At 38.1% G+C, this 25,711-nt stretch overlaps 1 protein-coding gene across 4 annotated transcripts in view; it reads right to left on the bottom strand.

Annotated features, from left to right (window-relative positions):
• Nucleotides 1–25,711, bottom strand: part of Grm5 (glutamate metabotropic receptor 5) — a 462,620-nt gene that overhangs the window by 13,237 nt on the left and 423,672 nt on the right. The window contains exon 9 of one of the 4 annotated variants that reach the window (XM_047516835.1): nucleotides 6,474–6,569. The exons of the other annotated variants lie outside the window; for them this stretch is intronic. Within the exon in view, the coding sequence (XP_047372791.1) occupies nucleotides 6,474–6,569 (96 nt within the window). The remainder of the gene's footprint in view (nucleotides 1–6,473; nucleotides 6,570–25,711) is intronic. 4 annotated transcript variants of the gene reach the window in all.

Here is a 25,711-nt window from a genome sequence, read left to right on the forward strand (position 1 = left end):
GTTTAATTTATATGTGTTGAAAATATGACAAAGTCATTTATACCATATGCCAAGTTCCATGAAGCCTTCCCTCATCCCTGTGAGGTGGAGTTTCATCTTTCTTTTAGTAGCAGTGGCTACACGCTTTTAGAATTGCCCCAGAGAATATTTCTCGCCAGGCCTTTAATCCCTAATAAAATGGTTGTTCATGGAGGATCACTCACCTCTGCGTTAACTCATTTGTGGTTTAATAGCAACAGGAAGCCTTTTGGAAAAGTCTATCCTGGGTGGGTTATTAAAGCGCCCAATGGCACTTGTACTGCTGCTACCTCCCCCAACAATGTTCGCAAAGAGAACACATTTTAACAAAGTAGAATGTGACATAGGAGCAGGTGTTAAGCTTGGGCATTTTCTTGAGTCATTGCAGTGTTTTCTTTCCTACATTAAGCTCTTTCATTTAATTCATAGTCCAGTTACCTGAACTCAAAGCTTAAAACTAAACTACACCTTAAACTGAATTTTAAGTTCTAGGCTTTAGTAGAAGTTTTCCAATCAAGAATAGAAGGAGTTTTAATTTTGTGTTTTTTTTTTTTTTCCCAAAGCAGAAATGATTGTTTTCCAGCAATCATTATAAAGCCTTAGATTACAATTTAGTAAAGAGAGAACAAGATATAGATGTTTTGTATCTATAGGCCTGTGCAACTTGGAAAACTATGTGGAGGAATTCAGCTCCATTTAAACTTTGCATAAAACATGGAAATGAACTGGTGGCAAAGAAGGGTCCCATAAGAATAATAGCTCCCATTTGAATAGAACTCTGTTGTTCACAAGATGTTTTCACCTATATTATCATATTTGACATTCACAACAGCTGTCTGATATAGCACTTTCAAATGAAATTACGTATTTAAAAATCAACTCTGCACCAAATCTGAAGCACCCTAAAGACAGTAGCTTTGTGCATCTTCTATACTCAGTGCGGGGCCAGGCACAGAGCAGGTGAGTTCGGAGTTTCAGTGAATCAATCGAATTCTACCATCTTGAATGTTTGTTATAGATAAGTATTAACTGATAGGTCACAGACAGATAAGAGTGGTGGGAATATGAAGTTAAGGGAATTACTGTAGCATGGGCCCACTGTGCTGACTCCAACGATTTCACTTTTAAAAAGCAATTTACCTGCAGCAGCTGCCTGGCTTAAGTCCACAGGATATGTTACATTCCTCTGCAAACAACCTGTTATCTGCAGGAGAAATGCAGGCCTGAAATGCTGATAAGAAGAATACAAGTTACCCTGAAAGGGGATGTGCTTTTGTGACCCTTACACAGAGGAGATCCCAGAACTCAGGAGATGAGGATAATTGCCTCTAACTACAAAATCTGTAAGAACAGGTTCCAGTTAGAACCAGTTAGCATGAGACAAAGTGATCTAGAGTTGTGATGCAGTGGGGATTTGAAAGTCTGGTGTCATCCTGTTGTCAATCAAAAGTCAAGAGGTGGACCTGGGTGACTGGGGAATCCCTGGGACTCTCTATAAAATTGAAGGGTAGGAGGGGCACACTGTTCCTCTCCTCTCTGAAAGAAAACCCACTCTCTCCCTTGAGAGTGTCCTCTTTCCTTCTTACCTAACCTTATAATCAACTCATGCCTGTTATTCGGAGCAATGTGTCTGAAATCTTTCTGGTGTGATAGTAAGAATCAGGGTTTGAAAAGGGTGGGGGACCTTCATTACCGCCTCAGTTTCATGGAAGCCACAGCCCTGTAAAACTAACCTGCACTATAGATGTGAAAACTTAGGTGTATGGAACTTAACTAAGTTAACCATGTCAAAATAAATGACAGAACAGTACTCCAAATTGAATCCAAGGAAGGTGAAGTACAACAGTGAAAAATTGTTAGGTGTAGAAAGCCTATTTCATCTCTCCATAAATTTCCAATATGAGGCACACTGACTTATGCATAAGTGATGGATAAATGTTTTAAAAATAAATAAACTTGAGTTGAATCCATTCAGAATGACTCAAAACACATGGAATTAGATGAAATGATCAATTTAAATTTTCAGAGCACCCCCTTTGCTGAGTAACTTTTGTCTATATTTTAGATTACCCACCTAATAGGAATACAACAATGAGAATAAGCAGACTCAACTGCAAGATCTTATCTACATCTTGAGGTGAGACAAAAAGTAGAAAGCATCCTTCAAAACTCACACATTCTCCTCTAAGGCAGACAAGTTTGAACTTGTTGATTATTTGGCAGGTTGCTCCCTTTTTGGCTAAGCACTTGTTACATCAGAAACTATTTTGATTTCCTTCTTCCTTTTCACAGGAAATCAGAAGCTATAATTCTGTTGTCTCAAAACATATGCAAATATATTTATATATGTATGACTACTGAGTTATTTACAAAAACTCCGTGCGTGCACACATGTGTGTGTGTGAGATCTTTGCCAAATACATATTTGACAGTCAAGGGCAGCAACCTCATAGAAGGTTTTGATCAGTTCTTCTCTTTCTCAATTTATAGGGTGTTAGATGAGATGATACTTGAACAGAAATTGAGACAGGAGGGTCATGTGCTTTTCAAAAGCTGAAGAGATGATTGACAAATTTCATAACACATGAATACAATACACTCTCAGTAACTAGTGATTATTTTGGGAAAATAAGCAAAGTAATTTGGAACTTAGTTTATGTTTGTGGCACTTAGTGAGTTAGTGATTTCTACTGCAATCACCAAACTTCAGCTAGACTGATTTTGCCATCTTGTGAAAGATTTCCTTGGAAAATTGCTTTAAGATTTTAAGGAACATTATAAAATACAAAAACATAATTTTGATCTTCCATTTTTTGATTAATATATTTTTATAAAATGAATTGGAAAATGATATAGAAAACAAGATGATAACAGATGATTCATGAATAAATGGCTACAGGATCAATTAAGTTAAACAAAATAAAACTAATTTCTCAAGATTTATTACATGAGCATTCCCTGAGCATCTCTAAGGACAGATAGCACGCGCTACAGGCTCTACTACTATTATCCCTACCCCTTCCCTGCTTCCTACCCACACTGCTCCTGGAGTATCTTCGCAATTTGTCCAGTGTTCCTCAGAATAGTTTGTGAAATTTTCTTTTTGGAATTCTTGAAATGTGACCTTGTAACTGTGTTTCATGTTACTTCCCCTCTCCTCTCCATATCTAGACTGTATTAGCCAGATCACAGATTGAACATCTTAATGTAACCTATTTCTTGCAGGTTCTATCAATTTTTTTCTTTATTAAGAAAGTCAGTACCTTTAGTGTGGAGACTATCTTTAGTGTGTACTTCTATGAAGATGCCATGGTCCTTAAAATAGTGCTGCCTACCTACAGAAAGATTCTTGTGCTTTTATTGACTGGTTGATTGATTGAAACAATAGACGGAGAGCAATATTGAATTTAGAGAATATAAATGTGAACAAGATTTTTTTTTGTCTCAAAAATCTAAAGGTTATTGAGATGATACAGTCAACTACATGGTATGAGACAAAAACAGAAAATGCTTCAGGATTATGAAACTGGACAGAGATAAGATAGATTTTAAGACTTCTAGAAAGGTTTTACTAGTATCAGCCAACTTGACTCTGAAACAGTAACACCACACCTGAATTCAGTGTCCTGTTCTTTCCACAATTTGATCATAGACAACTTAAGGCCCATGAGATACAGAGCAACACTACAGGTTTTCTGATTACTTGAGATTCCCTTAGTCCCTCCCTGGGACTGGGTGTTCAGGAAAGGCAATTGGCAAAGGTATGGGGATGGATAAGAAAGAAGGAGTTGTCACATAATACTAGAAACATCTATAAACATCTCATATGCATAAGTTATCCTTTTTCCATTCCTTCAGTTCGGGAATAAGTAAATTAGGATTAACTCCTCCAACCCCTTCATTAGAAACTGTTTTCATAAAAGTTGTCTCCTTGACATATCTTCTTTTAATCTTTAATTTAAACTTATTGCTCCTGTTTAAATGTCATTGTGTATATATATGTGAATAAATTCATGTGTATTTATGTGAATAAATGTGGAGTTGGAAAAAATAAAGATGCAAAGGCTTTGTGAATTTGGGCCTTTTATTTCTCTAGGCCTTCTCTCCTCTTTAAAGGGAAAGCTGATTTAGAGTTCTGAAGGACTTCTCTCCATTTCTCTCCCTTTCTGTATTTGTGTGGTTTAATTGAGTGCTAAGGAAATAGGAAGGGACAGAAATTAGAAAGAAAGGATCATTTGTTCCCAATTAGCTCTACTTATTCATGGGACTGAACTCATTACTTACACAAAATGTTTTTACTATGGCATGCACTATTCGCTTCTTCCCTACCAGGACATATCAGTGTAATAAGACTTGCCATTACCTTGGCTATATCTCCAAAATGTGAGTAAACAAAAGTTTCAATGGTATCTTGCTATTGCAGAAGAACTTGGACCATTTCTGGAGTAGATATATTAAATTGGTTACCTTGGTAGATCTGAACCTGACCCAAAGAAGCTTGGTCTGTTGGATCTGGGGTTCCTTTTGCTCTGTACCCCACCCTTTATGTACCTTCTACCCCCATTCTCAGTTAAGACAATCTTGAGCAAATCTAATCTCTGAAGGTTCAGATGTGAGCATGCTAAACTTTAAACACTCCTAAGAATATTGCATGGCATAATTGAGACCTAATGCTTGCCATAAACAGCCCATGTTGTTTCCTAGATAAATAGATTATTTCAAAATATCAGTTTATTGCTCTGACTAAATTGAAATGGTCTAGGAAACTTGTTTGGGACAGATGCCTAGATTGTATCACCCATGATTTTTCCTAGTATGTTTGATAGGCAGGCAGGTGTGCTAGGTTCAGAAACTCTAGTTTTAGTCTTCAAGTCAGAAGTCACTCTGGACAGAGTCCTAGAGCTCTCATTTGATGCAGTCTCTTTCACTTCGTCATTAATACTCTTTGCCTGATTTTTTTAAATGCCATTTTGTCATATTTAAATGAAAGAAAAACAGGAGTCCCTCTTCAGTTATTCCCACAAAATGGTCCATTGAGGCCCATCTTCCAAATGTGCTGACATCCTAAGATAGCTGTATAAAGGGACTGTTGCAGAAAGTCAGTGGTACATCAATGTGCACACATATGTGCCTACAGGGTACACACACTCTCATTGCTTTGTCTCTGAAAGCCGTGAACAAAGTTGGCCAAACTTGTCCAGGGCTGCGATGAATGATCCTTCAAGTTATGTTTGTTGCACAGCTCTGAGAACCATTTTCATAAGACTGCCCCATGTGAATAGCTCCACAGCACTTGTGCAATGCAGTGGTTCCTGGAAAAAGTGAGTCATTATTTTGAAAACAGGAAGGAACCCACCACTGAGGAAGCAAACACAGGTTTGGGGGTAAAACTTACACAGGATTCAAAGATTTTCTTGTTATGCAGCTTGGTCAAGCTCTACTCTCAGCACATGCAAACACATATGTACACAATCTCCTGGTCTTCCCCTTTTATCTAATTTAGGTTGATTTGCAATGTTTTCCTCCACACCTCTGTACCACAGCTGGATTGGGAAATGCCACAACAAATTAGAAGTGGAAGCTTGGTTTCTGGTGAGTGACTTCTCAATTTAAGTCTCCTTTAGCATTCTGGAACTGTTTAATGACAACATTGATGGCCTTTGCCTCCAGAGCCCTTTCCTTGAAACCCAGTCCCATGCAAAAAAGCACGTTCATTTCATGCAACACAACTCAGTTGATGCTTATAGTTCCAAATACCCCCAGTTCACTGGTTACAGCGCAGTTGGAAGTGCCTTGTATGAAGGAACATGCACAGCTCAGCGACAGGGAGTGTTCACCACCAACACAAGGAAGTCAAGGAGCTGCAAAGCTACAGTAGTTAGAGGAGGATTAGCTTTCCTGATTTCATTTCAAGAAAAGTCTCTTGCCCCTACAGTCCACTGGTTTGGCATGGTATCTGTCCTTGGCTCTGAGATGTTACATTCAACATATATCAGATTAGTTTCCAGGCTCGTCCAGGATCAAGAGCTGGCATGGTCCTTTAATTTCAGTCCTTTCCTCAAAATCAGTCCTAAACTTCTGTGTTTGTTTTGATAAGTGATTGGGATAGTCCTGGAATGTGAATTTCCTCCAATTTCTTCCACTTTGCAAACTCCAGAACCATTTGACTGATAGGTTAAAATCCAAGAGAAAACTGACTGTTAGCTAAGGCTTCAGACATGCAAAGCGCACAATCCTGAGATACAGCAGCATCTGGGACAAGAGGCTCCCATTCCTTCACGTTAGGATGGCCTGGGTTTTGCCAATCAAACACAAACAGAAATCCAATGGCGACCCAGTTTGGACACACATTATGGGATGCATAGTTGAGCAAGACGCAGTCCAGGGAGCCACTTGTTCCTCTAGCTTGCATACATTTATTTCACACCACCTCAGGTCACTCACAGTTTGCTTACCTGCTCATTGTTGCTCTCCCACCATTCCCCATACTCCCTTTGGGGGTGAAACACTCTATTTCCGACTTGTGCTGAGCCAGTCTCCTGTCTTTGTACCTGGTGAGCATGAACAAGGACAGGAGCAAACAGAAAGACGTGATTGTGTGCTTGACTACTAGGCTGAGGAAGAGCCATGACCACAAAGAGGGGCACCCCATGCCAAAACAGGGAATCCTGCTTCTCAAAGCAATGGCTGACCTGCAATCCTTATTAGATGACTATGGTGGTATATGGAAAACATGGGAGACAATTTTGTTACTTCTTGGTTAAACCATATGTAATCCAGTTTAGCATTCATTGCATATTAATAAGTGAATTCATCACATCTAATAGTCAATGGTGAAAGAAATGTAGTCCCTAGCATCTGAAAAAAGATGACTACCAAACAATAAATTGGAATTTATTTAGTGCTTACAAGTATTGGGCACTGTACTAGAACTTTACTTAAATTTAATCTGATGAATAGCTCCATGGCAGAGGTTCTGTTATTTTCATTTCCATGCTACTAATGAAGAATCCTAAAATTATAAAAAGTAAGTACACTGACCACAGACAAACAGTTAGGTGGTGGGGGTGGGTTTTGAAAAAAGAGTGTAAAGGTTTAGGGCCCACACTTTATTATAATGTACTTCTTCTATTTTCAGGTGTTTTTTTTTTTTTAAATCAAATCTTGTCATTAGCCTATCTTCACAGAGTGATACCACATCTGAATGTTTATTAGACACTGGCAAACCAAAAGGAAGAAGCTATGTTCCTTTTGTAAGAGAGTCTCTCATATCATTAAACTGAAGTTTGACAGTCAGTGTTGGATTGTGTATGTTTTGGAGTGTGGCTCAAAAGACCTTGGTATCTGAATTGATACTTCACCTCTCCTGGAGAGTATTAGGTATTTTATCTAAGTAAGGGAAGAATGAAGGAACTTTGAACTGTGCAGCGGGGAGTGAGGAGAGGCTGTGGGGATGGGCAGGATGATAGAATAAGACAGACATTATTACCCTATATACATGTATGATTATACTACTGGTTTGACTCAGCACCATGTACAGCCAGAGGAATGAGACGTTATGCTCCATTTGTGTACAATGTGTCAAAATGCATTCTACTGTCATGTATAACCAATTAGAACAAATAAAAAATTGCTATAAAAATAAATAAGTAGTAAGAGTCCCAACATCAGTCTGCTACAAGGTGCCTCAAGATGAATCCTCATTCTTCCATGAGTTTTCTGAGACAGCATGCTTTTGCAGAAATAATCTCTTTACTCTTCATGTTTAATCTGTGGAGTAGGTTAAGAAGCACTGTTACTTCTGTTTGCCAAATGAGGAACCTAAGACTTACTTAACTGACTTCACCAAAATTACAAGTCTAGTCAGTAGAGAAAAACTGCCTATAGAATTTGCAGGGACCTAAGACCTGATATTTTCTCTTATAAATCTGGAGCCTTATATGATGCTACTTCTTCCATGTTCTCAGTGTTTGACAGGCATTGATAAAATGAGCTACTGTCATAAGACTTGCTAACACCAACACATTCACATCCTTGTTAGTCTCTTTTCCTACTGTCTCAAAAGTCATATAAAACAAAATATGATAAAATCAAGATAATTATTGATCCCAAAATGTTAAAATACTTAGTATTTGAATGAAGATGGCTCATTATATCAAGCCCAATGGACATAATGGTTTAGCTTAAACAGTGGACATTAGTTGAGCATCTAATAAATTCTAGGCAATGGACTTTGCGCTTCAGCTATAGAAATACATATTCTGTAGGTCCTGCCTCATAGAACTCATAGAATAGTAGGAGAAAGCAGGAAATAAGTAGCATGTGCACAAGTGACTTTAGACATAGGTTATGAAGAAGAAAGGAAAAGAACATCGAAGTTTTTGTTAAAGTTTTTGTTAAAGAAGGTAAAGTATCAGACAAAGCCAGACTGAGAAGTCTTTATTTTACTAAAGAAAAATTCTTCAGAAGAGAATCCTTGTGAAGTACCCGTGGTTGAATGACACTCCACAGGTCAATGCAAAATATTTTGTGTTTATTTGTAAATTGAATTGCATAACCAAAATACTGCTGTGCAGCTTAAATTAAAATTGTATTCATGAATAATAAATTATTGATGGCTATTTGGTTGCTTACAAAGGAATCCTTGACATAGTTTTAAATGTCTTCTGTTAGACTGATTGCCAATTCATCATTTAATTCCTTCATAACTGAGTTAAAATAGCTATATTTTTCATGTTCATAAACTCTTCTTTCCTACTCTCTCTTTCATGCCCCTCCAAACACTGCCTAATAACCTCCATTTATGAGATTTGAAATTGATTTTAAACATCCTAGTCCATTAAAAAAAAATAAAGACCTCTTTTGGTTGAGGTTTTACACACACACCCACAAAACAAAAACAAAAACAAAAGAAACAACAACAAAATTCATGCTGATAATGAAAGAGACGCTGTAGAATTTTTGGAATGTTCAAGTAGTTTTTGTATTTAGCATGAGGTGAAAATGGCATTAATACAGATTGGGAAGCTCATCTTTGCTTTTAGAGGTGACCCTTCTTGACTACCTATAACCTTAATTACAGCTTTATTATATTTACTACATGCTAAAATAGACAATGTTGTCCTTCATTCACTTACACAGTCATTAGCCCATTCATCAATAATGTGCCATTCAAAGTAACTAATAATGTTTCAGTGGTTTTCACTGAAGATTCATAATTCTTTCCAGTTGAGTTTATTTCAGACATGTAGAACTGCTCTGATAGACATAATTTAAGACTTTTAGAGTTTACAGTCTATAAAATTTCTTCAAGAAACTTAGTGAGGTAAGTGTTATCCCCATTCTTTAAATAAGGAGCCTATGGCTCAGAAACTTTCCTACTCTGATCAAAGCCCCATAGCTAGTAAGTCACAGAAGTGGGACTTGAAATCAGATGTTTTACTTCCAAATCCCATGCTCTTTATTAACATCTTACTCCCCACCCTCATTTTATGCTTTAAAAAAAACTCTATTTAAATAGTCTGGTAACACATGTGAGAGACCAGAAAGGTCATATATGAAGGTAATAGTGTGTACTTAGTGGAGCTAGGTTTTGAGTACAATATAACTTATTTTTTAAAAGGTCAAATTTGACTACATAATGACCAAGTAGAATAAATCACCCTCCAGACTCCCTGCTAACATGCAAACAGAATGTCATTCCACTGCCTGAAGTTTACCTAGACAGGAATGCACCAGCAATCTGAGGGCTGGGCAAGGGATCTTGGTGAGATGAGCTCACCACCAGTATGATGCATGAGATGTGGTGTGAATCAGAAGATGCACAGGCAGTAGACTTCAAGAGCTCAAAAGTGTCACCAAGAGAGCTGAAGGATAGCCCAAGTCAACCCTCGGTAAAACTGATCAGAAGAAGATTCCAGATGAAAGCCAAAGAAAATTCACTGTGGATCTTCAGTTTAAGTGGAAAGAATAAACCAAGATTTAAAAGTTCACTACTATAATGCAATATTGCAGAGTAATTCCCTACTTCAGTCCCATCACTCAAACTTATAAGATCCTATTCATAAGTAAATACATTGTAGTGTTTACTAAATACACCAACTGATCTTGTAATCACCATACACACACAGAAACACATCATTTGCCTAGACTTGAAATGCCACCTTGGTTCATTTAAAGGTTTCAGATTAAGAACAAAAATTGAACATGATTAATAGTCCCATAAAATAATGTTAGAAGTGAACATAAGTTTGAAAGTATTTGAGAAGCTGCCAAGGAACATATTAAGCTGTGCTCTATAAAAATAAAAGAAAGGCAGAAGTTGACAGGTGGGGAAGCAATGCAAATAAGCAATTAAAATGTAAAGAATCAGCTATATTGACCCAGTAATTATATTCATAGGAATTTATTCTAAGAAAATAATTCAACAGAAGCTTGAAGGTTTTCGCACAAAGATTTTCCCTTCAGTATTATAGAAAATGTCAGAAACAAAACAAGAACAAACAAACCACTGGAGAATAGTTTAATAAATTAGAGTGTAGAATATAATGAAATGTGTTAAATTTTGTATTGAGTAAAGCCTTTCATTTAGTTTCCGGAGAATTCCCAAAGGATGACTCTTAATCCCCTTTATGAGGAGAGTTGTTTTCAGAGATGAATCATCTTAAGTCATTGCCTTTTTGCTGTGTACTTTCCCTCAACATTGCTACTTGTTTCACAATCAATAGAAACTCAGGAAGATACAGATTTTGAAAGCAGTCCGAAGGTGCTTTACAAGCTTACACAATGTTCTTAAAGGGAAAGCTTTTCAGGGAGGAACTAAAGGTCAACTCTCCATTGGAGAACAGCACCGACCTCAAGAATCATTTCGGAAAGCATTAATTAAAAGTTGCTGGCATCTTAGGTCTTATTTTAGAAATGAGGAATTTTCAGGCAAATCATTTATTCTAAGATAAATGAGTTGTTTTCCAACAGGAATTTCTCCTTACATTTTTGTACCTGAACAACTGGAAAGTCTGTGCTGACAAATGAAACTGTATAATAATAACAGAAAGAGCTGCTTTTTCCTGAACCCTGGGAATATATCAGACAACATTTACGTATCTGAATTTCCTCATTTGATCATTGCCATGGTCAGATTAATTAGATATTATTATCACCCCTATTTTACACAAGAGGAAGAACTAGGGCACAGGACAATTGAGTAACTTGCCCAAGGTCACCAGGTTGCTTAATGATGATGTGTATTACATCTCATTAAAATTCCAGATACAGTAGCATTTCCATTTGTTGGGCTTAGTTCTGTCGTTAAATGGCAATTGTGCTATTTTCTCAATCCTTTCATTCTTTTTTATTTTTATCACTATCTCCTTGGCTTGAGCCCATGCCTCTGCCCTTTCCTGAGCCTTTTCTGCCCTTTTGGAGAGGAAACCTGATCCCTCCTGGGTACTAACCTTGGTTACAATTTGCACTAGCAATTTGATATTCTCAGTCTGGAGACAGATGGAGCTCAAACTTCAAAACTCCTCTAAGGAGGCAGGTTTTTTCTGAAGCTGGTGGATTACCATAACCCTCACAACAGCCCTTTGCAAGATCCCATTCCTATTTTTGTATTCATATTTTGAGATCATTTTCTTAAATAAAGTTCCCCGAATGGTATGAACTTTAGGTCACATAGACTGATATGCAGTGGATCATTATTCAACCATAAGAAAGAATGGAATTGCTGGGCATGGTGGCACACGACTGCAATCCCAGCTGCTTGGGATTGCAAGAGGATTACAAATTCAAAGGCATCTGGGAAAATTTAGCGAGACCTTGTCACGAAATGAAATAGTGAAAGGGTTGGGGATGCAGCTCAATAGTGGAGCACTTGCCTAGCATGTGTAGGGTCCTGGGTTCAATCACAAGTCACACACACACACACACACACACACACACACACACACACGAATAAAATCCTGTCATTTGTTGCAACATGGATTAGTCAGGAGGATATTATGTTAAATGACATAGAAGGCCAATACTATATGTTCCCACTCACTTATTTGTACAATCTTTAAAGTTCATCTGATACAAATTAAGAGTAGAAAAGTGATTACATAAGCCTGGCAAGGGTGTGGTGGAGGGAGACACAGGCCTGGTATATAGCAGCAACTCTGCAGACATGTTTTGCATTACTGCAACTGAGAACATGGTAAAAACAAGATTGATCACAGGCAAGTCCTACTACTAACCCAAATCTAACTCCTTGTAACCTGGCCACTCCTTTGGTGCCCAGAAGTTCACCAGCTGATTCTCCTTATCTCACCAGGGCTGTCCTGTTTGCTACCCTCCTTCCCCCTCTAGTATTCTTCACCTTAAACCCCCTGTGCTAGTGCAACACACAAAACTGCTCCTTCCTTTTTTCATTTCCTCTGTCTCTGGACTACTCAGGAATAGGTAAAAAGTGTTTCCAAAGTTTGCAAAGAAGCTTAGTTCTCATTTTCTCAGATTTTACAATCACTTGATTTTGACAAAAACAAAGTAAGGAAGAGGGAAGGGGAGGGAGTTGGGGTGTCTCCAGTCCATATGTGTTAAGTGGGGAGCGAGGAGCAAAGGAGAGGAGGCAAGCTTAGTGCCTAAGTTGCCCAAGCATGGGAATGACACCTGTGAGAGGGAGGCGTCTGGCAAGTCCTGGCCCACCAAGCTGTGCGCTTCCTCTGGCTTCCAAAGAATCATCTCTCCTTCACAGCACTAGGAGGAGGGGACTACAGTCACCAGTCTGTGACTAGAGACTCCTTTCCTCTCCGTTCTATTCTTGAACACAATGTTTCAGATGTACAATTATAATAAAGGGAATTATATTTCTCCTGGTTTTAGGGTAATGTTTTATGATATAATCACGCAGAGCTACAACAGATGGATTTACTAATTCTGTCATTTCTAAGTAAACATCTGTCACAATAAATGAAACATTAATCACAGTAAGTGGAAGTGAGATGATTTTAAGTTCATAATATGAAATACCTAAAGAAACATCTACTAAGCCAGGCACGGTGGCACACGCCTGTAATCCCAGCGGCTCAGGAGACTGAGTCAGGAGGATCCCTAGTTCAAAGCCAGCCTCAGCAAAAGTGAGGCACTAAGCAACTCAGTGAGACTCTGTCTCTAAATAAAATACAAAATAGGGCTGGAGATGTGACTCAGTGGTCAAGTGCCCCTGAGTTCAATTCCCAATACCAAAAAGAAAAAGAAAAAGAAAATAGAAAAAGAAACATCTACTAATGTTTCTTAAGTACTTATGTGCCATACACTGAACTAGGATTTGCAATTTAATCTACAGGAGTTCATCATGGATGAGTGTGAGAAGTCAATATATGTATGTGGTCATACCTTGGTATGTGCAAGAGTTTGTTTCGAAGATGCCTTGTAGATAACAAAATCACAAGGTGCTCAAATCCTTCATATAAAAGGGCACAGTATTTGCAAATAAACTATGTGCATCCTTCTGTATGCCTCAAATCATCTGTAGATGACTTATAAGACCTAATGAAATTTAAATTCTGAATAGTAATTTTTATGCTATATTGTATATGGAATGATGGTAAGAAAAATAAATTCATTTATGTTTGTAATATATAGTTTTTATTCAAATATTTTCAAACCATGGTTGGTTATAGATGCAGGACATACAAATATGGAGGGATCTCTCCCTCCCTCTCTCTCTCTTATACATACGAACATACACACACATTCTCACACACACACAATCACACTTGTATCTCCATATAATTATACACTAATGTACACATATAGCTATGTAGGCACTAACTCTCCAATTTTTTCTAAATTGAGTGGGTTTTAATTCACTCAAGATATGCAATAATATCTTCTGACTTTGGAGTTATTTAATATGGATTTGATTCCCAGCAATACCACTTATTAGTTGCATGACTTTGAGTGACTAATAAAACTTTCCTAAAATTCCAATTGAACAATGGAAACAATATTACTTATCTCATAGAATTGGTGTTTTATATAGATTTTAACATTTAATTTCACAAATATATTGTGATACATTTGCTATTATCATCCCAATACTTCTGATAAAGAAACTGAGACACAGAGTGGTTAGGTAACTTGCTCAAAGTCAGATAATCAAATGGGGCAAAGCCAGTACACATATTTGAATTGTTGAAGTGTTTTCTCTCATATTATGGAAGTTTGAGCAAAATAAAGGGAAAAAGTTTGGAGGATCAGATATCCTAAATGTGTAAGTTTTAGAATATAAAACAAAAATAAAGCAAATACTTTATATGCATATTTATTTGCAAAAAATAGAATTATTGTATGATTTTGAAATTTGCTTTGTGTAATGCAAATTGAGTATAAATGATTTCTATAAAATTTAACCCTTGAAACAAACAAACAAAAAAGATTTAGGGAAGACTCAGTCCAGTAGAAGAAGAAGAGCAAGAAAAGGAGGAACAGAAAAGGGGAAGAAATGAGGAATGATTTTTGAAAAATCATGCTATGTGTATACATGGATATACCACAGGGAATTTCACCTTTATGCATAAGTAGAAAGAAAGAAACAAAAATAAATAAATAGATGGGTAAAAGGAAGATCAGTAGAGGAAGGAGAACAGGGGGAGAGACGAGGGGAGAGAAAACGCAAAATAGTAAAGTGAAATTGAATTCCATGTACGTATGATTTTGGGGGGATGAACCTAACTACTGCATATAATTATAGTGCTCTAAAAATAACAAAACAGGGTCAGGAGAGGATGAGGGAGCAGGAGAATGCAGGAGAAGGGAAGATGAACATGATCAAAACTAGATATATACAGGTACGAAAATGCCACAGTGAAATCCATTGATTTGCAAAATTGATATGTATTTATAATTATAATGATAATCTAAAAAGAAAGTGGGTAGATGTAGAAAGAGGAGATGGAGGAAAACACTAATGTAAACTCATTGCCTTGTTCACCAAAGTCATGTTCATTACAAATAAAACACAGGACTGTAGCTTCCTGAAGTTAGAGACTTCATATGTAGCCTAGTGCACAAAACAGCAACTGAATTTTGCTAAAACTAAGTTCTCAGTGAAAGAATAAATTAATGAAAAGGAAAATATGGATTATTTCAGGGAAGAAATATAGAAATCAAAGGGGAAAGAGAAAAATACACAACCAGGATCCATATCATCTGGTTTTTTTCTTTGAGGCCTTTGTTTGTCCCTTCTCATATAATTAATTACTTCCTTTTTTGTGCACCTCCAGTGTCCCCTCCAAAGATTTAAATTCCTACAGCTCTTTACTGACATTAATTTATATCTCTACCATGAGGAGAGCAGTTATCTGTGGGAAGGACGGTATTTTATTTATTTTTATATCTCCAGTTCCTAAAATATCATCTAGCCATGGATGACAGTGTGGGGAATAATAGGTCCTCAACAAATGCTAGCTGTTCACTATTATTGCTGGAGTAATGACCATCACTGAGCAGGGAACCCTGCTTTCTTTGACATCTACCCAACTACTCTTTTTTCCAGTCCACTTGTTTTTGATGCCTGGTGTACAACTTAGGCCTTTCTACTCCTTATATTGTTGACTACCTTTAATTCACCAAGTTTAACTTCTGTTTCATTCTCCATGAATGTGTGCATTGCCCCCTCAGGTTTCCTTCTGTCAAGCTCCTCAGGAGCCCCTGCTTTGGCATTTCTCCCCCTCCTGTGAGGCTCTGCTGCCCTCTAGGGGGCCTTGTATCACACGGGTCTCAGGACCGAGCAGACCTGCACTTGGCAGCACTGTCCTGATAGCAGTGTCATACCCCAGTAATACAGCCAAATTTTAGGGATCTTTAACTTACTCCTACATGCTCCAGTTTAGAAACCTGTGGTTGTATAGGGGAGTCAGTTCAGGAACACAAACCAGGCTTAAGCAAGTAAGCGGGTGCCAAGAACTGCCCATCACAAAAAAAGGCTTGCAGGAGGCTCACATGGGATTTCAGTGTCCTTGGTACTAACAGGGTCCCTGGCTATAAGTATCTCTCCTGCATCCTGGTAGCTTGAACATATCAAAGTTTATGCTATGGAATCCAGCCGCCAACAAAGAGAGTGCTGTATCTGATTAATGAATGCTGATTTCCATCTTTGCTTGGCCCAGGGAGACAAATAACTTCCTCAAAAGATGGAGCCTGTGCTTTTCATTAATTTCCAGGAAACATCTGGTGGCACACCAGTTGCTGACTCTTAACCATTCTCCTTGGTGTCTCTGTCATGGTAACTGTTGGCCGCTCCTTCATTTGGGGGAGGTACTGGGGATTGAATTCAGGGGCCCTTTGATCCCCTATGTCCCCAGTTCATTTTTGTATTTTATTTAGAGACAGGGTCTCACTGAGTTGCTTAGCACCTAGCTTTTGCTGAGGCTGGCTTTGAACTCACTATCCTCCTGCCTCAGTCTCCTGGGATTATAGGCATGTGCCACCACCCCCCGGCCACTCCTTCAGTTTTTGAAACACTTTGTTTTTCCTTTCATGGTACCATTGATCATCTGGGTCTCAGGTGATACTAACCTAAAACTTCTTTGTCCAGCTCTCAGATTTTATTTACCTAGTCTCTGGGTTCTGTCCTCGATTCTCCCAAACTGTGCTTCAACCCTCAAACTCTTAGGTTTTTCACAGGAAATTTTCTAGCAGCTTCTTGGACTTGTCCACTTCAATGACTTGGAAATCTGAAATTTAATAATTCCCAAACCAAATACAACATTTTTCAAACCTGTTCTATTTTTCTTACCATCTCAATTTTTTTTTCTCATTGAGTCATATCATCATCAAATACAGATGTTCCCCCTAATCCTACCATTTTTCATTTTAGCCTTCAGTCAGGACTTCTCTAAGCTCATAGGATATATTACTAATATGTTCAAGTTTAAATCTTGATTATCCCCTTCAAACCTCTCTTCTCCAAGACTGAATTGCACTGGTCCAAATCCTCCCATCAAATAGAAAAACCTTGCACTCATCTTTAATTTTTTAATTTCCTTTATGAGTAACAACCAACCAACCTTTAAAACCCATTGTTGTGATTTCTAGTTGAAATGATTATACTTTCTCACCAGTCTGTTATAATGGATGTCTGATTTTCTCACTTCTCTTCTCCCTACTCTGCATTCTATCTATAGAAACCAGAAGGCTCTCTTTCATACACTAATCTCGTCATGTAATTTCTCTTCTCAAACACCCTGATGCTTCCTGTCACATTCAGGACAAAACACAAAATCTGTACCTCGCCTTGTCTGATCCCCAAAGACCACTCTGTTTTCCTCCTTCCTTTTCCTTTTCTTCTATTTCCTTTTCTAATGATAGTTCAACCACAAGGACTTTTCTGCTCACCCTCTGAAATGTCAGTTTGGCTCCTGCCATAAGATCTTTTCACTTGCTTTTCCCTCTGCCTGCAATACTTACCTCTACCACCCAGATCTCTGTGTTCTCATTTTACTCTCCTCTCTCTTCAAAGTATTCAGAGAGGCTGCTTGAGATACCGTTTCTTTTTAAAATTTATTCTCTTTAGTTATATACAACACCAGGATATACCCTGACATCACAAAAGCAGGGAACACAGCTCGCTCCAATTCAGTCCCAGCACTACCCTGCCACCCCCCACGCCACTGCCCCTTCCCTCCACTTTAGGATACTATTTCTAAAAATATTTGAAATCACTCCCAATTCACCTCACTCTCGTATCTTATCTTGCTTCATTTTTCTTTATAGTAATTAACATTATGCATATATCTGTTTATATTTTATTGTCATTGTCTTTGACTATGGTTGAAGTTCTGTGGGGGTTGAGATTTTGTTCTGTTCACCACTTTTAAAACCTTAAATATTTCCTGGTAAATAGCACGTTATCATGAATAATATACAGTGTACTAATGAATAAAGTCAGTATTTTGGTTTGGATGAAGAGTCCCCCCAAAACTCCTGTAATGTAAGATTATTCAGCTTTCAGATGATTAGATTATGAGAGCGGAAACTAATATGTTCATCCTAGTTTGAAGGGACTGACTGGGTGGTGAATGTAGGTGGGTGAGCCTTAGTTGTAAAAGATAGGTAACCAGGGGCTTTCCCTAGAAGTGTACATCTTCCCTGTGACCCCCTTCCCAATTCTGCTGCTTCCTGCCTTCACCATGATCTGAGCAGCTCCACTGGGCCCTTCCACCATGATGTGCTCCCTCACCTTGGGCCAAGGGCAAGGGAGCCAGCCATGTATGAACTGAGACCTCCGAAACTGTGAGCCTTAATGAACTTTTCCTCCTCTAACTTGTTGTTGGGTATTTTGGCCAAAGCGATGGAAAAGCTGAGCAAAACAGAATATTGAAACATAGGGCAAATTCTCCAAAATTGTTCTATGATCTATTATTTCTAGGACGTGTTGCTTTATCGTCTATAAGATGAATGTGTGTGTATGTGTGTGTGTGTGTGTGTGTGTACAGTAATAGTGATCTAAGTGCGTAAGTCTTTAATATGAGCCCTGTTTAGAATTTTGTTTTTTTAATATATAATTTTTATTTTAAAATATTTTTGGTTATTAAATTTCTTTTATTTTTAAATTTTTTATAGACTGCATTTTGATTCATTGTACACAAATGGGGTAGATCGTTTCACTTCTATGGTTGTGCACGATGCAGATTCATACCATTTGTGTAATCATACATGTACATAGGATAGTGATGTCTGTTTCATTCCACCATTTTTCATACCCCCCCTCATTGTTTAGAATTTCTGTGGACTACATAGTGAATGACTAGTGAAGAATGACATTATGAACATGACATAGCATAAACTGGAATGACATTATAAAGATGACATGGTATAAACTGGAATGGGTAAGACGAATAAGAATGAGTTCCATGTACAATAAATGCTCTGGAGAAATAGCAATGTACAAGGACTGGTTTAGGTCTATGTGTGCAGCCACTTGATTTCTGAAGAAAACTTAGGCTTAGGAAGAGCACAAGATAAACTTGAAAAGATAAGAAAGGTCAGCCAAAGATACCATAAAAAACCTTGATTGCCAGACAAGTATTTTTTAACAGAAGAGAGGAGGCACTGGATAGTTTGGAGTTGGTTAGATGTTTTGGATTTTTCACTCTTGTGTTAGTTCAGACATGTAGAGATGAGGTATTCTAATTTGTATAGCAGCTGTGGGGAAAAACTGAGAATAAAAAGCAAAACATTTAAAAATAACGTACTGTAGCATCTTATATGTGATAAATATAAGTTAAATTGAAGACAAGGAAAAATAAGCATGGCTACTTTTTGAGAGTGGAAAGTAGAAGAGTTTGATCCATTTAACAAAAATCTGGAAAAAAGAATCATTGATGAAGAATTTATTGATATAAAAGAGGATGTTATATTCTACATATGAAATAAAGCAATGTAATCATGCCAGTTACATATGTTCTGTTGTATTTTTTTGTAAGGGGCCTCATTACTAATCAAGGAAAATAAATCCATTTTTAGGACCAATACAAAAATAAAAAATAAAAATAATGTTAGTCAGCTTTGCATTGCTGTGACCAACACACCCAACAAGAGCATTTTAGAGGAAGAAAAGTTTATTTTGGCTCACAGTTTCAGAGGTTCAGTCCATGGTTGGCTGACTCCATTGCTCTGTGCCTGAGATGAAGTAGAAAATCATGGCACAAGGACATGGCAAAGGCAAGCTGCTCTGCTCAGGCAGCTGGAAATAGATAGCGCTTTGGTGGCAAGAGCCAGGAATAGTATAAGCCCAAGGATACACCCCTAGTGACTTACTTCCTCCAGCCTACCTGCTTACAGTTACTACCCATTAATCCTTTCCAATTATTAATCCATCAAATGGATTAATCCACTGATTAGGTTATAGTTATCACAATCGGATCATCTCTCCTCTGAATATTCCTACACTGTCTCACAAATGAGCTTTTGGGAAACACTTCATATCCAAACCTTAAAAATGAGTTTTGGGTATATTAAGGTTGAGGTGATCACAGGTATTAAAACACAACTACCCAGTTGTCATTTTCAGAGGCAAAACTAGAGCTCCAGGAAGGGTAGTATTTGAGAACTGAGAATGTAATGATGGTTGTGCGTCCCAAAAGGACAGAAGTATAGAGTTGCAGAGGACCATGGATTGGTAATACCTACAGTTAGGAGACGGGGTTTGGAGGGCAACTTCACAGGGCTCCAAATTCTACTTTGGTACCTGCTATTAACTCTTTCTGAAATGCCTACCTGAGCAGCTTAAATACTTTGATTTTGCCTTCTTTTTCATGCTACATCCTCTGCCCAGTTTGTTTAATAGATCACGGTGAGTTAACTCTATACCTGATTCCCTCTTTTGAGATGAACAGGAACTTACGTTCAATTAAGGAGTAATGGAGGATACAATGAGGTGTAAAGAGCCCCCAGGAGTAGGCTTCCCATCATGAGCTTGAGCTGACTCAGTTACAATCCAAGTGTACAATCTTAGAAAACCTATTCCTTCTCTCTGAGTTTCAGGTTTCACAGCAATAAGTATCGGTAGAGGGTTTATTTTAGTTCAACAGTTAGAAAAAATGACAGCCTTATTTTCCTTGTTTATTTCTTCCATCTTCTATACCTAAGGAACAGAGCTTGAGGGAAGAGTCATTAACTCAGAATTATGCCTTAGGCATACATTCCTCTGATATGAAATTTTATGTTCTTAATATGACATGACTTGCATGCCCCAGACATGTTGCAGTTAGGCCACTGCTATGCAGGGCTAATTCAAAGAAAGGAAATATTTCTTAAAATGGTATTTCAAACACTTGCTGGTTTACCTTACCACCTACTTTTATCAATTAATCAAAAATATTTTAATTAGATTTAAGTAGTAACAAATGAGACCACTAGCATCACATACAAATTAAAATTCACTGTAATCACAGCATTCAAGAATACCAATTCATTATACAGAGGGAGTGTTTTTTATGCAATTCATCATAATCATCCAGACATAGTCTTTTATAGCTCCACAAAGATATTTCAATTATTGCAGAGCCAAACCATTTAATTAATCATTTGAAAGCATTTCTACCTCCATAGTAAAATGTCTTAAATATATCATCCATAGCATTATAAACCACCCAATCTAAATCTTCTTAGCATTACTTTCTACACGTCTAACTAGAGACAGAAATATATTTGAATGGTATATCACCAGGCAGTGGTAAGCAAGACTGGAACAGTTGACCTTGGAAATGAACTAATGAGTATAGATTCATCATTGGGAATAGTTAAGTTTTCACTAGAGAGACTAGAGAACTGAATTTTTACTGTTCACTGAATACAAATTTGTTAGAGAATTTAAAGAAACAGACGCTGTGTGAGTTGTTAGTGATAAGGAGATAGAAGGCAATGCCTACAAGATGCTTACAAGTTAGTGAGGTGGGAGAAGGGTTACAATGGGCAGGCAGGAAACTTGGCTCCTTTGAGGTCAGGTCTCTGGATAGCAAGACTGAGAAACTACACACACAAACCAGGCCTCAGCATGGTCGGGTTGACTCCTGTGTAAGCAGGAAAAACTGATAGTTGAGACATTTGCTGTCTGGTATTCAGACCCCATACAAAAACGGGGCCACAGTAACCTGATTGTACCAAAGAGCATGTGAAGAAACCATGGACTTGAGTGCCTTACCAGAATTGAGTCAGGAACTAGCTCCCTTAACCCTGTAGGTCTGTATAAACCCCTAGACAATAATCACTCTTCAGTATCCCTCTTTTGGGACCCCCACCCCCCTTTTTTTTGTGGTACTGGGGATCGAACTTAGGGCCTTGTGCTTGAGAGGCAAGCACTCTACCAGCTGAGCTATCTCCACAGCCCCCACCCCCTTTTGAGAGCTCTTTCTTTCTATTATTCTAACAGATTCTTTTACTTTGCTCTCACTCTTGGGTCTGAGAATTTCATTTTTTGAATTCACAAGACAAAGAACCCAACCCTGTGCTCCACGCTACCTTAGCGTGCAGAAAAACACAAACCTATATTAATTATCCCAATTTTACCATCACACATTGTATACATGTATTAATTTGTCCTACTGTACCAATAATTATATATAGTATTATATCATTATTTTTTTCTCTGAGATGGGGTCCCAGTATATTATCCAGACTGGTCTCAGAATCTTGAACTCAACTGATTCTCCTGCCTCAGTCACCTAGTTACTGGGATGACAGGTATTGGACACTGTGCTTGGTCATTATTTAAAAAAAAAAAAAAACACTAAAAATAGATAAACCTGTCGAGTTCCACATGAGAAAATCCAGAAAGTTCAATAAATACAGTTTTTTAAAAGAAATGTAATACTTGGTTAGAAGTTAGAAGGCAAAAATGTGTTTTCTAGGTAAAAGAAAGAGATAAATACAGGCATTAGGAGAGGCAGGAAGCATAATATGTATACAGGCAAGCACATACCAAGCAAAGAAATGGCCAAGGCATGATGTGCTGGGGAGACGGTTGCGACTTGGCTCTGTAAAACAGTATGTGTTAGGCTGTTAGAGGAACACTGGTGGTTGGGACATTGTGGGGTTGGTGAGGCAGGGTGGTAGCTGTATCCAAGGTTTTGCAGGTCAAATCATTAAGGAGTAAGGTCATCAAGGCTTTGAGCCTTGTGAAGAAGTTTTAGATAAGGCATTCACACACATTGAAATCAATTTGAAGATTGAGAAACATGATCAGATTTGTACTTTAGGAAGATCACTCTGGCAGCTGTGGGGACAGGGTAGTACATGAACAATAAAGATTTGGCATATCATGTAAGTAGTTCAGATAGGTAATGAGGACCTGAAGCATAGCAATATTGATGAGAATGCAAAAGATAAGATAAAACTGTTCAGGAAATGACTGCTTAGAAGTGAAGGGTGAGGAGAAGTAAAATACAAAGCATGACACAGGTTTGGGCAATTAGTTGGAAATTGCAGCTCCCCCCACCCCAGGGAGAACACATAAGGAGAAACTTCACTGATGAGGTGTGGAGAAGTGACAATGAAGTAATTTAATTCCCAAGTCAAAATAATATTTTCTTTTGATGACCCGTGTTACACACAAAAATGTCCATATTATCAAACACGGTTGGTTCTGATAATGGTCTTAAATCTTTGCATGAAATAGGTGCTTAAGAAATATCTGTTGACTTAAAACTGTACCTGATCACTTATAAAAATATACCTTTCACTATTTCACACATTTTTAAAAGAATATTAGAAATAGTGTTCATTTGTCAAAAGAAAATGAAAATATATGTGATAACAATGAAACCATGCACTTAATTTGTGTCTGTCCATAGGAAATATGTCCCGTTCTACCAATTTTGTTAGTCAGTGCTGTCTGCACTACTCAGACATTTCAGCAAGAAACTAAAATGTTCTTCATGTGTATACTTCCTTTCATGACCAAGCCTGGTCGTCTGGGACCTTAGCTGGATCATAATGTAGAAGAGTACTCTAGACAGGCTTTAAATCATAGAAAAGAGAACATGGTAAGGGAAGGGGCTAGCAGAAGGAAATGGGCAATGAGTGATCACTTAGTTTTTCGAGGAGTTAAACAGAAGGCTGCCTAGCCAAAATCAAATTAGAGCAATGACAGTTTCTCAAATGTCCGTCTCAACCCTGACCTTTCATTAACTCCTCTGAAGGCTTTCCTACTCTCTTATATACAATGCTAGTGTTTATTTAATGTTAATATTGGGTAGCTGAAGTCATGAATTCTAGAGTCAAACTGCTTACACTTGAACTCAGGATATAATACTTTCTATCTGTATGTATATGGGCAATTTGCTTAACCTTACTATCTTTCAATTTCCTTACTTATAAAAATGGGCACACTAATGCTTTCTCCCTCATGGGGTTGCTTTTAATGATTCAAGAATGTTGATGAAGCACTGACATTATTGCTGGACACAGGGCAAATGTTCAGTAGAAGCTAGCTTCAGAGTCAACATCATCATCCTCACCAACCCCTGCTGCCCTCCACCTTTCCTCCTGCAGGTTCTACCTACTTCAACTTCGGCTGCTGTGCCTAAGAGTCTAATTTTAAATCAGGAATTGCTTGATTCCATTTCCAGTCCCCTTTCTCATTTAACTCCCATTAGGGGACCCCAACATCTTCAAGTACATCAATCTCTTAGGTATTAAGAGTTGCACACTAACTCATTAATATTCATGGATGGCAAGAAGCTAACTGCTCTTTCACCAAGTTTTGTTCCCTTCCAGAAATGGGGTGACAAAGCATGTGACAGGGCAGTTTGTCTTCTCCTTTTGAAGGACAAGCTTTAGAAAGAGCCATGGATTCTAGAGCTAAAGATCTTAACCTCATCAGCTGAGTTCAAATCCTGGTTTAGCCTTCCAACACGCTGGTCAAATTCTTCATCTCTCTCACTCACCTGTAGTTTTCTCATCAGTACAAGGGGCATAACACAATTTCCTTGCAAAGTTCTTGTAAGAAATGAATTATTTTAAGCAGATGGTATACATAGGCACGTGGTGCAGTGCTAGTAAATATAAGATCTTAGTAATAGTTGGTTTGATTCTAAAAAAACAGCTCTGGAAGTGTGGCACATTGAATTTGAGAACCATTTCTGGTATCAAAAGTGAAAGGGAGCAGAATATTTAGGCCAGATTCCTTTATGGTGTGTGAGACTAAGATACACGTTTTTAGACTCTAATATCAACCTTCTAGAAGATGATACTGATTTTTTCCAACTGTTAAATGTCACATCATTTTTATAGGTATGGGAATGTGGTATCAGTGATGATGAGAAAGCCAACTGATAAAACTAGAACGTTTGTGTTAGAAACCTTCTTTAGTTGATACAACTTGGAATACACACATCCACTGTTAGCACTGCTCCTGAAAAGGTGTGCCTCTGGCCCCCCGTATGAAGCTCTCTGTAGAAGCCCACAATGGCAGCCCTCCACCCCTGCTACACAAGCAGAGATGCTCTTTCCTGAATCTGCCCAGAGAGCCCGCCTGCCACCTAGTGGCCAGGAAAGGGACCTGGTCTGCAGACTGCTAGGGGCTAAGGTGAGGGTTGTGGGGGGAAGGAAAGGAGGACAGAAGGAGAGAGACTGTAAACAGTTGACAAATAAGGTCTGCCTCTTCACTAGCACTGCTAAGGATGGTCAGAAATGCCCTGGAGTTTAAAGGCTGTCTGCTCCTTTCAGCCCACAGCTTGCCGTCTGTCTGGCACTATTCTCCCTGGAGATGCAGTCACAAAGCAGTGTCTGCACAGTGAATACAATTAAATGAAAGGCTCTGGAAATGTCCGAGGGAAAATTAGATAACATGTGCTTTGATGCAGGGATTTGGAGTTTGAAGGTGAAAAAGACAGGCAAGACATCAGAAGGCTGCATCTGCTAGCTCCAGTTCAGCACATAAGCATTCTGCTAATGGGCCTGTAAGTTCTTTGCTGAAGTCAATTTGCTCAGTTTTTCTCAAGTACCATCAGACATTTAAAACATCCTTTAGATTAAAACAAGTCCTAAAGTTAGAATTCTGTTGTGACTGAATGTTGAAATCATTTATTTTCTTGTATTTTCATTAGTTAATCAACAAAAGGGGAAAGTGCTTACTAGTGCATTTGGGCTAAAGCATTTGGTTCTCATTTTGCTGTCCTGGCAGGCACTACTAGCTCTGTGCATGGAG

Source organism: Sciurus carolinensis, chromosome 11 (genome assembly GCF_902686445.1).
Source record: "Sciurus carolinensis chromosome 11, mSciCar1.2, whole genome shotgun sequence".
Lineage (NCBI taxonomy): Eukaryota > Metazoa > Chordata > Mammalia > Rodentia > Sciuridae > Sciurus > Sciurus carolinensis.